General features: G+C 32.6%; 1 protein-coding gene across 2 annotated transcripts in view; it reads right to left on the reverse strand.

Annotated features, from left to right (window-relative positions):
- Positions 1–15,139, reverse strand: part of GRID2 (glutamate ionotropic receptor delta type subunit 2) — a 1,655,975-nt gene that overhangs the window by 819,138 nt on the left and 821,698 nt on the right. For both annotated transcript variants that reach the window (XM_066279539.1, XM_066279540.1), the window contains one exon: positions 10,134–10,418. In XM_066279539.1, coding sequence (XP_066135636.1) covers positions 10,134–10,418 — 285 coding nt within the window. The remainder of the gene's footprint in view (positions 1–10,133; positions 10,419–15,139) is intronic.

Raw genomic sequence — 15,139 nt, forward strand, 5'->3', positions numbered from 1 at the left:
ATTTTAGATCAGCACACTTGAATTAGGTAAGAACAAGTGTTTTTGTGGATGCAACAAAAATTTTGTTCCCCAGTGTTATTAATCATTTGTAGTATCACTGTCATTTGTAGTATATTTAGAAAATAAAATTAATAAAATGTAATGTTAGAGTTTAAGGTGATACAGTCACAACAGTGGTCCATCACTAAGATTTTCTATTTAATAAAGAGCTTGTGATTTTAACATTAGATCATAGTGCTTCAATATGTGCATTATCTTTATAGTAATGCTGATCAATGTTTTAAAAGGTCTTTTAATGATTAACAAAACCAAAGTAGTAGATCATATCATTTTTACCTACTTGACATAATATGTAATAATGAAGAGAAGACAGTTCAATGAGATGCTTGGATAAATTATGTGTTTTTGATGCACATTGAAGTCAATGAGAGTGAAAGTTGGAATGTGGCCAAATGAGTAATAAACAGCTTTAAGACTGTCTACGGAGACAGTTAATAATATAGTCATTATACATTTGAAAACACCCTTATAGTAGTAGTTACAAACAATTGCAATCAATTAAGAGGAATATGTCCATTTTATGGGCCTTCATTAAACCTATATCAAGAATAAACGGAACATATTTTGTGGTTCCTAGAAATGTATTCATGAAGATGGTCCTTTCATATTCATTTCAAAGTGGCCCACCATAAGGCAATTATGGCAATTAATTGTAAGAAAAGGGTGACATACTGAGTACCTAAGAGTAGTGTGTAAGCTCAAATCACTTGACTATGTATTTACTCTTAACTCAGGATTACTAAATCAGTGTTTTTAGAATGCAGGAGAGCTGATAAATAACCCATTTAATATTACATAAAGTTAAGTTTCTTCTTTTGTTTTTGTGTGTATGGATATCAAAGTGTATTATTTCTCTATGCACAAAAACAGAGAAAGAAACTTGACTATCTACATATGTATACAGAAAGATATATACTTGATATAGTAATTTTCTTGCTATTTTATTTTACAAACACCTATTATTTAGGTCTATGATTTTTAGAGATATACCAACTTTGTCAAATATTAGTAGAGATTTACATATGATTAAAAAATACTGTTGTAAAAGAGAAAAGACTAAAAGTTTAAGGAAAATATCAGAAAGGCTAAGAACAAAATAAGTTTAAGCTGACCAAACATAAATAAATATATTCAAAATAAGCCTAAGAATTTTGTTTTAAAAGCAATTTCAAAGGCTGAATTATAAAAACAAATATTTATAAAATTTAAAATTTTAACTTTATGTATTAAATATAATTCAAAATAATATTAAAATAAAATTTTAAGTAAATTAAATTAATTAAAATAATCTAATATTTATATAACACTTTTCTTCTAAGTAAGGTTTCCTTCAAATTGGAAAGGGAAGCACATGTGCCCATAAATGCCTACCTTTCACTCAGAAAGCCTTTATATAATTCCTCTGTGACTGAAAGCATGCTATGCCATGACCAAATTATTCAGGTCAGGGATTAGCACAGGACCTGAACAGGGCCTGGGATTTCATAGATAGATATAAATCTATACAGATGATATTTTATATATGGAAAAAGAAGGGGAAGGGTCATTATTTAGTGTAATAACCTGTAAGGATATGTTTTGAGTTACCAGTGCCATCTGTTTTGCCATAGAAGGAAACCAACAATTGAATTGAAATAGAGATGAGGATATGTAAGTGGGTATCTCACTACTTTCAAAAGTTCATAGCTCTCTCTCATTGCCATAACAAGCTGCTTAGATCCCTTATTATTGCTCTTATTATCCTTCAAGTCTCCATAACTAGATTCATCAAATAGATCTACCAATAGATCAATGTTGATATTAGGCCAGGATCAATACTGTTTCATGGTAAGGAAATTAAAGAACCCAAGTAGCTCACTTGATAAAGAGCATTCAACCTTACTGCTTATGTCATTCTAGTAAATCAATACTGTTCAGTTCTCCCAGCCCTGAAATTCAACTTTTCTCTCATCAATACTCTCAGAATAGAATCCTCCCACTGAAGCAATCTATCTACTTTTATTCTATTTTGATGATCATCTATTATTATAAGTTTTTGGTTTTTGTATATTGTCAGTTCCCTGATTCTAGAACCAGGCCATCACTAGTACATTCAATTAATTCCTTGTTTAGACCTCTCTGATACAGAGCCTGCCTAGACTCCTGCCAATTGCTTTTAATAACTCTTTCTGGATATCATATTCCACCTACTTGACTAAAATTTCTCTCAGAGGTTTGGCTAGATGCTAAACAAGCTGAAAATGATGCAGAATTAGAAGGGCATGGCAATATGATGAGTAATACAATATAAAGAGTTAACATAAAGTTTTTTCAATGAAGAAATTATAAGGAAACACAACAAGGAATAAGTGTTTTTATTTTGCTAAAAGGAGGTAAAGTTTTCACCTCTCTCTCAAAAGCAATAAGAGCATGTAGCACTTTGTATAATTGATAAATGTGTCAGATCATAAACAGAGATATTGAAAAACTAGAATGGATAAGGATAAAGGTATTTAGAAAGGTAGAATATCTAAAAAGCACATCATGTTGAAAATGAGAAATTGCTCTTGGTACTTAGGCTACAGAAGACTAAGTAAGGAGAAAACTAAGTAATCTTTTTTTTTTTACTTATTCCTAAATTATTAAAGCAAAAAGAATTATTTATATAATTCCTGAAAATGGATCATTTTGTCCAATGTGTTTGAAGTTTTATATAAAGCAAATTGTCTGACAATTAAATATGTTTAATGTCTATTGTGAAATCGGTTTCTTCAAAATCTGAGTTCTGGAGTATTCTGGCAGGGAAAACAATGCTGCCAATAGAAGACATGAAAAAAAGACACCTGTTGAAATTTCCTGTTTTCAATGCCTTATCGGGAAACAAACCTGGCTGTATCAGAAGCGTCAGGGGAATGTTAAAATAATCCTGGTGCCTTCTTTGCAAAAGTTTTGAGTCTAAGGGTCTGGGATAGGACCCAGGTATTATGATGATTAAAAAAGCTCTTCTAGCCTGACCTGTGGTGGCGCAGTGGATAAAGCATTGACCTGGAAATGCTGAGGTCGCCGGTTCGAAACCCTGGGCTTGCCTGGTCAAGGCACATATGGGAGTTGATGCTTCCAGCTCCTCCCCCCCATCTCTCCTCTCTCTCTCTCTCTCTCTCTCTCTCTCTCTCTCTCTCTCTGTCTCTGTCTCTCCCTCTCCTCTCCAAAATGAATAAATAAATTTAAAAAAAATTTAAAAAAAAGCTCTTCTAGTCATTCTGATTTACTACCAAATTTGGGTTCTAGGTGTCCACTACATTCAATTCTAGCCTTTCCTCTATGATCCTATAATCCCTAAGTGACTCTTGATCAATTATATTCTTTCTATTGCAACTGTTCAACTCTACTATTATAACTCAAAAGTAGGCATAGACAATATGCAAACAAATGAACATGCTATGTTCCAATGAAACTTTATTTGCAAAAAGAACTTTCAGGTCAAATAGTAAGTTGGTGACCTCTGGAATGGACAAAAAGAACTGATGGAGCCAATTGCTGATAAGCTGTCCTTTTAAACAAGAGCTAGACTCAAGTATCTACATGAATTGGGAAATCTTAGTACTAACACTCCAAGGAGGTTATACTGGAGGTCTTATTGATGTGTGTCCATTTTACAGACTCCCAGAAATTGTAACTAACTCTTCCTTCCCCTTTTCTTTCATTTGGCCAGGAACATCATATGTACTTCCAGAACTATAATTCTTGTGAGGGTTACCTCCCTCCCAAAGACACATGAGCTGCACATTAGGGTTTGCTATAAAAGACCTTTAAATGTTGACGTAAATACCAGCAACAGATAATGGAGCACTTTGATGGAATTTTTCTAGAGTGAGGCTACCTTTATTTGTTTGGGGAAATCACTTGGATCATTATCTGTCTCATTATTTGTGTCTCATAAATAGTTTTTTTTCTATGATTAGTCATTCAGTTAGTAATTTTACCTGAATTTCACTGAACTGATTAGTGTTGCTACTTCAGCTAAATAACTCACGTTAGCCTTAATTCAATGGCCAAGGTAATTATAAATGACACACTTTCTCCTTATGAGAAAGGCGATCTTAAAAAATTATAAGTAAATCCTATTGTACCTGGATTAATGTTCTAGGTCAAGTAGAAAAGTTTATATAGAAATTTAAGGAGAAAGTTCCCTGATTTGTTAAAGCAGATTCTTGATGGTACATGAGATTTCTTCAGCTAGCTGAGTCTAGGACCCTAGTGTGCTCCTAGACTAATAATTCCTGCTCATTAGCATCATGTTTACAGGTGCTCTCAAATACATACAGAGAAGACAAATTGTCTCCGTGCTTCCAATGGACGTACAGTATTTTTCCTTGAATGATGTTCATAAGTTGAAGGTCTGCAGGCTTGAAAGTCATTGTCTCTCATTAAAAAACATGATTCTATACATTGAATTTGTAAACTTTATTTTACAGTTTTTCAGAACTTATTTCTATGACAGCAAAGTACTCTAGTGTTGAAAGCATGACTATAGATGAGACTAGCAATGTTTGAATTTAGGCTTCTTGACTTATTTTCATGTTACCTGACTTCCTACCACCTCACTTTTTTCATCATCACCACCACCACCACCACCACCATCATCATCATCATCATCATCTACCTTACAGGGCTGCTATAAGGATTAAATGAGATGATCCATCTAAAGCATTTAGAAGAGAATCTGGATAAAATAAATACTCTGTAGAAGGTTAGAAAATAGAATACTCTTGTTATCACAGATTTGACGTTTCTTAGCTATATTTTGTGAACAGGATACCCATCAGTTGCTTCTGTTTCCCGACTGTAAAATTGTGATAATAATATTACTTCATCAGAGCTGATGAGAAGATTAAACAGTATAATACATAATACTTATTCTAGTTTCGGGTCAAAAAATGTTCAGAAATATTATTTTTAAAGTGTTTATTGCCACACTTTATTGTTCACACTTTCTCTTTATTGAATCAGCTGTCTGTCATACTTTGTGAAAGTGTGGTATGATTTTGAGAGGCAACAATCAAATCAAAGTGCACCCATAAAGCCTATGATTCCTATTGCTGAAATTAAACACTTTCTTTATTATCACAACACTAGTGTTTAGTGACACTAGTCATCATTCATGACACTTAAATTATTTTCTTCATTAAGAGAGTTATACAAATATTTTACCTCTTTATTAAATTGTACACTTCTTAAAGGCTAAGACTACATTCCATAAAACCTTTTATCTCATATTTTGCATCACACTAAGCAAATGAGCAAAGAACATTTTCTGAATGACACATATTTAAAAGCTCAATGCTTTCTATACTCTTTTCAAGACCTTTAAAAAGTGTTTTGAATCAATCTATTCAAAAAAGTTTCCATATTTTTTTCTCTTTTCATACATTTGCTTAGAATCAAAGACTCAAATCTTCTTTGTTAGGGAATTTAAAGTAGACTTTTATACTGTGCCCTTAATCATAATTAACTGCTTTTAAAAAGAAAGTTTTTTTTCTAATTAACTGGTTATAGAAGCTTAATCTTTTTTTAAAGTATAATTTTCTAAGCAAAATACATATTCAAAAACATTTGGCTCTTGCAGGCTGACTGATTCCATCCATTGATGATGTTTAATCTACTTATTAATGAAAACAATTCTTGATAACTAAGATAAAAGTCAAGTTGATTCCAATGTTTGAACTTAAAACATTGATGAATGGATATGTAAATAAATGTAGCCCTCTTTAAGGTACAAGGTGTTTGGATAGCTTGATGTTTATTTTGAACTCTAACCAAATTATTTACTAGCATGATTACTAGTAAGTATCAAAGGGAAATTTTCTTTCATTAAACAAGAGTATTACTGGAAATAATTTTAATGATACAAACAAGATATTTTTTTATAAATTATTATTATATTAAATAATAAGTCAAAGCAACTTTCTCATTAAAGAAAAGAAAAATGTTTTTTCTTATTATTCTTGAAACAAAACCTGTTTCTATGAAAGCACCCAGTCAATAGTGGGATTCAAATAATCCCACCATTAATGGTCATTAGGATTATCTGCCCTAATGACCATTTTAAGTATAAGAAAAATGATATACCCAAAGATAGTTTATTATTTCATTCACTTAATATTTAAATAAGAGCAACAAAAGAGGTATAAAAAATTAGATTATGCTATAAGAAAGAGTTTTAAAATATTAATGAAAAAATATTAAATAATACTGACAAAAAAACAAAACTGTTATTTAAGCTAATTTCAGTGACAGCTTGTCACCCCCTAGGTTGGTTGGCACATTTTCTCTTTATGTTATATGTTTGTTTACTGAAGTAACAAGCATGAGGAAATTAAAATGTAGTATTTTATTTAAGGTGTAATGAGTTTATGAAATGAATAAGTAAATATTACAAGCACTGTTCTGTCAACTGTTTTCATCTATGGACGGAATGAACATTACTACCGATGCATAGAATACGTGGTTGCACTGATGGATGTTAAAAAATAGTAAGAAATATAAATTTGTAATTTCCACATCGGGCAGGTCCCCAGGTACCCACCTTAGAGAGAACTCTGATTACAAGTGCCATGTCAACAACCAGTTTGCCAAACTCAACAAAAAATTAAGTATCGGTTCTGCCAAACCGGTACAAACTGGCTGAATCCCACCACTGGGCCCAGTCACACACAGAGGTTGTAGCTATCTTATTGACTCAAAGGAAAACAGAGAAAAAGAAAATGAGGAGTTTCAAATGAATGTAAATGATTCTGTGTGACTATGAATTTAGCATACAGTTTCAAAAATATTTGCCTCATCGGTAATAAAAACCTATTCTCTCATAACAATTTCATAACTGTAATCTATGTAGGACTTAGAAACAAGAAAACAGAGAATTTCTTTTCTTTGTGGGTATTTTTATTACAGAGTAAAATTCTCATTCAAATGTCATAAAAATACTTTTATCCAAAATCACTTTTCTTGTTATTTTAAAAGGACTATTTTGCTAAGCCTAACTACAAAGTATTTTCTCCCTTTAAAGAAAAATTAAGGGTTTAAAAATTTATTATTTCAAATTATATTTCAGCAGAGGTCATAAGAATGCCATTCATAGTTATATAAATCATAGATAATTTGACTGGAAAAAAATTGACCATACTTAGCATGTTGGTTCCACTGGCAGAGTTTACTGTGCTCACTAAATATTCCTGTCAATGAATTTCAAATTTGTGTTCAAATCTTACTTTTACTGATGAGCCAATTATTTTTAATTTCCTTTTTGTTTATTTTATTCATTTCAGTCACTTGGTCTTTGCTCTGTGACCCCCAACTAACGTGAATTAAGCAACAAAAATAAGGATTTCCGTGCCAGAGGCAAAGAACTGAGCTTCCGGAGAGTGCCACAGACTTGGCTGAAGCCTACCCATCAAGTTTAATGTGACCCTGGCTGCCAACACCCCATGCGACCTTTGAATATTTAGGTCTAAATGGAACTACACTTGCTTCCCCTTGCTGGGAGTCCACGGGAGCTCTTATTTGTTGCTTCCCAGATTTCTGCCAACCTTTTTGTGCTCAGTTCTATTGATGCCTCTTTCTGATCTACTGTTGTGTAACTGTTTCCCAATATTGTTCATAATGCTGGATAGCTTAGGACAAGAAAACTATTATTTTTAAAATGTTTATTTATTTATTTGCTAGGAAAAATAAGTTGCACTACAGGGAAGGGGTGAAATCTTTTTGTTTTTGTTTGTTTGTTTTATTTCTCCTAAAAAACTGAAAACTAGACCTATCCACACTGAATGGTAAAATTTTTTTCTGAGTTTCCTTCTTAAGGTAAATCTCTAAAGAAACATTTCAAAATATATATTCCTTACCAATCTCTATGTTTTTTTCCTAATATTTGATTATATTCATTGTTATTTCCCAAAAAACAAAAATAAGAGAGAAACTATATTTAAACATCTCTGGGATTAGTAAATTAGAAAACAAGATTAATTCAGGAAAAATATTTAAACAAGATAATAGCATTTTGTTTACTTTTCTTTTTTTTTTATGTTGTTGTTTTTCAGCTTAAATTGCATAGAAGAATGAATTATGTTTTTCTAAATGTCACCCCAAGAGGAAATCAACAGTAAGTTTTTTTTTTGTTTTTTTTTAATAATTTTATTTTTTTAATGGGGTGACATCAATAAATCAGGATACATATATTCAAAGATAACAAGTCCAGGTTATCTTGTCGTTCAATTATGTTGCATACCCACCACCCAAAGTCAGATTGTCCTCTGTCACCTTCTATCTTGTTTTCTTTGTGCCCCTCCCCACCCCCTTTCCCTCTCCCATTCCCCCCTCTCCCCCGTAACCACCACACTCTTATCAATGTCTCTTAGTTTCACTATTATGTCCCACCTACGTATGGAATAATACAGTTCCTGTTTTTTTCTGATTTACTTATTTCGCTTCGTATCATGTTATCAAGATCCCACCATTTTGCTGTAAATGTTCCAATGTCATCATTTCTTATGGCTGAGTAGTATTCCATAGTGTATATGTGCCACATCTTCTTTATCCAGTCATCTATTGATGGGCTTTTTGGTTGTTTCCATGTCCTGGCCACTGTGAACAATGCTGCAATGAACATGGGGCTGCATGTGTCTTTACGTATCAATGTTTCTGAGTTTTTGGGATATATACCCAGTAGAGGGATTGCTGGGTCATAAGGTAGTTCTATTTTCAGTTTTTTGAGGAACCACCATACTTTCTTCCATAATGGTTGTACTACTTTACATTCCCACCAACAGTGTATGAGGGTTCCTTTTTCTCCACAGCCTCTCCAACATTTGCTATTACCTGTCTTGCTAATAACAGCTAATCGAACAGGTGTGAGGTGGTATCTCATTGCCGTTTTGATTTGCATTTCTCTAATAGCTAAAGAAGATGTGCATCTTTTCATATATCTGTTGGCCATTTGTATTTCTTCCTGGGAGAAGTGTCTATTCATATCCTCTTCCCATTTTTTTATTGGATTGTTTGTTTGTTTGTTTGAAACTGGACTACAGTCTCTCCCCCTGTACAAAAATTAACTCAAAATGGATCAAAGATCTAAACATAAGACCTGAAACAATTAAGTACATAGAAGAAGACATAGGTACTCAACTCATGGACTTGGGTTTTAAAGAGCATTTTATGAATTTGACTCCACAGGCAAGAGAAGTGAAGGCAAAAATTAATGAATGGGACTATATCAGACTAAGAAGTTTTTGCTCAGCAAGAGAAACTGATAACAATATAAACAGAAAGCCAACTAAATGGGAAATGATATTTTCAAACGACAGCTCAGATAAGGGCCTAATATCCAAAATATACAAAGAACTCATAAAACTTAACAACATACTTTTCTTAATTAAATGCAAATGAAAATACTGAGACAAACGGTCTTCTTAAATCATATAAATTTAGGAAAAATGTTTTGTGTTTTACTTTGGAAAAGTTAAATAAATTAAGTGCTTTTTATCCTACTTAATATTTTCATAAGATTTCATATTGTAGACAATTGTCATGCTAAATTAAAGTAATATAATGTCAGTTGCCCCACAACAGTAAAGTGTTAAATAGTTATTAAAGTCTATATACAAGGGTATAAGAAAGAGATGTCAATTGTCTTTAGAACCAATATATAGAATAAGTATTTTTTCATGTTCTAGGATCTGAACAAAATGGTCTTTTATTATTATATATAAATGTTTTTGAAATGGGAAAAAGACAGTATTGTCTTTCTGACTTCCCATTATTTGAAAAATGAGGATATACTGGAGTTTGATTTTCTTTAGAAATATTTATAGACTGAGCATTAAGTACAGATATATACACATATGACTTCAAAGGGATTTAATAGAAAAGATTGACCTTTACCGAAAAATGTTTGTGTTGCTGTTAGATTTATTAGAATATGACAGGACAAGAAAAATCACAACTAACAATGAATAAGTTCCTAGAAGTTTTTCAAGACTTAATGAAGTAACTTGTCATGCAAATATCCACCTACAGAACTGACACAAATCATAAGCACTTACCATATTCACTGTCATAGAATATAATAAATTTCTGCCAGGCATATTCTGTGACCACTCTCAGGATAACGTCATTTAAGTAGACAGGTGGGCGAACAGAGAGCGTGTAGTCGTCATTCCTGTTGCTCCGGGTCAGTCCACAGCCACTCCTTGGGGTCCCAGCTGTGGCACGCTGAATGAAGAGGTGGGGGATATGCATGGCATCTGCCAAAGACTGGAGGGACCCCGCTGATGTGCAGCCGATGGAGCTGACCAGGGCCAAGATGCCTTGATTCATAAGTTCGCAGGCTGCAAGAAAGCACAGTGACATTCAAATGTCAATGTGTTTCATGTATTTTCACTTTTTTGAGAAGCACTGAATTAAACTTATAGAGTTTTTACACAACTATACAATAAATGTTTAAAAAGAACATTCTGTCTGAGGAGATCCTCAAATTACAAAGTGCTACTGCAATGCAGTTTAAAAATTCTGTCCTTTTAGCTATTCCACCTGTGCAATTACTTAGCATCTCATGGTCTCAGTTTCATCTTCTGTAGAGAAGATAATATAGCATAGATCTTATAGAATTATTGCCAGGGTTGGAGATAATTCAGTTCAGTTATTTGCTGCTCAGATAATAGGTGTTCAGTTAGTGATAACTATGCTTTTATTATTATTAATATGTAATTCAGAGGAAAGGCAATCTCTTAGTATATAATATAAAATTTTCAAAAAGGTGATCGTATCTAAACTGGTGGGGGATGAATGAAAAGTGTGTGGTGGAGGGAATGAAGTGTTTGAGTGAGTTATTTCTGGCTTAAGAAAACACAGGCGTCTGGCATTTAAAACATTTATATCTGACTGTCTTTCTTACAAAATTGAAGAATTAAAAAATGTTTTTGATATTTTTTACTTGACAAGTCAGAAAACTCATGGTAAGATCATATACTAAATTTCGGCAGCTATCTCATCCTGTTTTTCAACTAAACAATTTCTTATTTCCACAACATAATTTATGATCTCCGTTTGAAATTATTTTTTTGTATTTTTCCAAAGTTAGAAGTGGGGAGTCAGACAGACTCCTGACCCACCCAGCATGCCTACTAGGGGGCAATGCTCTGCCCATCTGGAGCATTGCTCCATTAGGGCTGGAGCCATTCTAGTGCCTGAGGTGGAGGCCATGAAGCCATCCTCAGTGCCCGGGCCAACCTTGCTCCAATAGAGCCTTGGCTGCAGGAGGAGAAGAGAGAGATAGAGATGAATGAGAGGGGGAAGGATGGAGAAGCAGATGGGCACTTCTCCTGTGTGTCCTGACCGGGAATAGAAGCTGGGACTTCGACACGCCAGGCCGATGCTCTTCCACTGAGCCAACTGGCCAGGGCACATCTGTTTTAATTTCATTTTAACTATTCTGTCTGTGACTATATGCTTACTTCAAACATATTTAAAATTAGAACAAATATAAATTATAACTAAATATAAAAACAGAACACATAGAGAAAAAAGGAGTTAAGAAGTGATATCTCAGAATATCAATCTTTGAAAGCAAGACATCAAAAAAGAAAACCAAAAGTATATTATTCAGAAGGAATCAAGGCAAATTAATTTCATTTTAGAAGGTTGCTATAATAATTGGCTCAGTCTTTATTATAGATATCAGTAATTCTAGTTATTACATTCTCAGTATTCAGACTTCATATAGATTGTTTTACACAATTCTTATAAATTCAAAGAAAGACTTAGATGATAAGTACCTACATGTAATTGATTGGTCAGTTAATGAAAGCTGACAAAGTGTAAGTTTAGAAGTACTATACTAATGACATGCATTTAAATATCAATTAAGTTTATTGTGATTAATGGTAAGATAACTAATACATACAAAATAAATGAGTAATTAGGAATATAATTTTCAAGGATAAGAGAGGTTATATGATTTCAAATAAATATGAAAGATAGCATTAGAGATGAATGCTTCTTAGACCATAATAGATTGATGTAGAAGTTTTAGTGAAAATCATAGTACCTACTCATGTTTATGAAATCAATACTTACAGAAAGCAGTATGAATTTATAGTTATACAGACAATGAATTTATGCAAAAACATTGGCCGATAGATTGTTTCATTATTGTAGTAAATAATACCATTATTGGTTATATAAGAGAGTAGAAGTTCACTTTTTAAAAAATATTTTGATTGTCCCTGGCTGGCTTGGTAGTTCAGTTGATTAGAGCATTGTCCTAATATACCAAGATTGTGTGTTTGATCCTGGTTAGGGCACATATAAAAATCAACCAAGGATTGCATAAATAAGTGGAACAACAAATCAATGTTTCTCTCTTCCTTCTGTCTCTATAAAAAATTTTAAAGTATATAAATTAAGAGGGTTTTAAACAAATTTTATTAAAAGTTTGGCTCACAGCATTTAAAATCAAAATAAGAGTGCATTATGCTACACACAGTGAATTTCATCTTTAGTTTATACTAATTAAGCATAATTAAATAAATATAATTTTTATATAAATCTACCACAATAGTTATAAAGTTATATAAAAGTTTGAGATTAAAAAAATCCAGTTTCAATATTATATTGTCACATATAAATATACATAAAATTGTTTATTTTACTTGAGATTTAGAAATAAACTCTAAAGAGTCATATATTAATCATGATTTAGAAGATAAATTTTTTCTACTATAATCTATAATTTTCTCTAATCAACTGTTACTTCCTATTAACCTCTATTAGTTAGAAAATGTTATTACTATACAAGCAAATGTGCTATATTTCAATTATATATTATTTGATATTATTCATCCTGCTATATACTTTAGCAATAACAAACAAAATTTCCCTATAAAGTCAAAATGGGAACCATCAAAAACTGCAATTAAGAAACTATATAATGTTAGATCTGAAAGGCAATTTAGAGATTATGTTGTCTAGGGATGCAAAATCAGCTTTAACTGCTATGCCTACCATAAGTGTTTGGTAAGTTGGCTTGCAAAAACACTATTTTGAGAAGGAGTCTGAGACTCAAAAACAAAGAATACCAAAATCATTATATTAGGTGTCTCAGAGGAGGGGTCTGGGGGGACGGTGGGAAGTGGTAGCCAAAACGTAATAGACATCTCTCTTATATGCTCTACCTGCTATTGATTACAGTTGTCAAAAAGAATACAATTCTCATTTAAAAAGTAAAAGAAAAAGAAGAGTCTGGTCTCTAATTCATTGTCCAATATCTATTTCACCATAGCAAGCAAATATTATATATTCGGAATCTTAAAATTTTGCATGGCAAAGAAAAGACAGCTAGAGCTCTCCGAAGGGAAAAGTTCAACTGAAGTCTGTCTATTGTCAGGTTTGGTAAAATAGGTAGTCCCACTAAAGAGAAGAAAAAGCTCATATACCTAACATGGATTGGGACTAGTTAACCCAAAACACAACCCAGTTGGAAACATATAAGAATAGTTCTGCAAGGCAACCTGTCAAAGCTATATTTGATGCCTATTTTACAAACAGGAAATTTTGGTTGAAGTACAGAAGATACCAATTGTTTTTCTCTGGACATTGACCCTTCACAGGACCCTATGTAAAGTTTAATATAAAAACAAGACTATAAATCATGACAGCAGAAGAGAGATTTGAAAAAAATAAAGAGCTACAGCAAGAAGAATAACAAAATTTAAGCAGCCTACCGTTTGCTAAAAGAATTTCATGTCTTGACTGTTAGAATACCAGATTATTTAGTTTTAGTTCCATACAATGCATACTTCATTTCATTAAATATAGTGTGAAACTGAATTTGGAAGAACACAGTATGTTTTTGTGAATATCTTCCACATCTTGTTTATAGAATCCAAGCCTAGGACTTCTTAATGACATATTTCTTTCATGCTATTAGTTTAACCATTTTGATTTATTTATATTATGTGTGCATGTAGAGGCACAGCTCCAAACATATAGAGCATATTGGACAGCTGCTGGTTTTGTGACTCCAGCTGCTTGAGATTTTAACACTATAAAAGATGTTTAGAGTCTGCATATTTTTGGTCATTCAGCAATTATGGAAATAAAGTTCTCTGTATAAATGTATAAATTTAAGTTATTTACTATTCATGTACAGTATCTTTTTTCATTTCTGAAACAATAAATTTGAGTCTTCCTTTTCTTAAGTAAAATGAGACTAAAATAAAATTTATAAAGGGTCTTGAATTGATGACCTGTTATTGAACACTCAATGAGAACTCGGTGAAATATTTCTGGATAGCACCATCCTCCTTGCATATATATTTATTCACTGTGATTTTTTTATTATTATATTGACCAATTTGTCCTGATACGTGTTCTTCCAGTGATTTTAACACACAGTAGAACTTCAGCACATTTCACTCATACACTTATTCTTTAATACACATTTATATTTCAACCATGTGCCAGGAACTTCTTTGGAAATCATAAAATGTATATGGCAGGTTCCATCTTCAAAGATATCTCAATCTATTCACCATAGTGAATTTCCAAAATCACCCTCAAAATTCAAAGTGGGGATTTTATTTTATTTTTTTATTTATGATTCTTTTTTTAATTTAATTAATTGTGTTTACATAGATTCTAGGGTCACCCCGAATGCATCCCTCCTCACTCATATTCCCTTCAACATCTCCCTTGTTCCCCCTCCTACAGCATCCCCCCCTTTCCCTTCAGGATTATCCCGTCCTATCATCCCCTTTCCCTCTGTCCCCTTCTCCTCTGGACCCTTTGATCCCTCCTATGTTTCAATTCCGTTCCTCAGTTCACATTATTCCTTGGATTTCTCAAATGAGTGAGGTCATATGATATTTTTCTTTCTCTGCCTGGCTTATTTCACTCAATATAATAATTTCCAGGTCCCTCCATATTGTTGCAAAAGGTAATATTTCCTTCTTTTTTATGCCCCCATAGTATTCCATTGTATATATGTACCACTGCTTTTTAATTCATTCGTCCACTGATGGACACTTGGGCTCTTTCCAGATCTTCGCTA

This window comes from Saccopteryx bilineata, chromosome 5 (genome assembly GCF_036850765.1).
Source record: "Saccopteryx bilineata isolate mSacBil1 chromosome 5, mSacBil1_pri_phased_curated, whole genome shotgun sequence".
In the NCBI taxonomy this organism is placed as follows: domain Eukaryota; kingdom Metazoa; phylum Chordata; class Mammalia; order Chiroptera; family Emballonuridae; genus Saccopteryx; species Saccopteryx bilineata.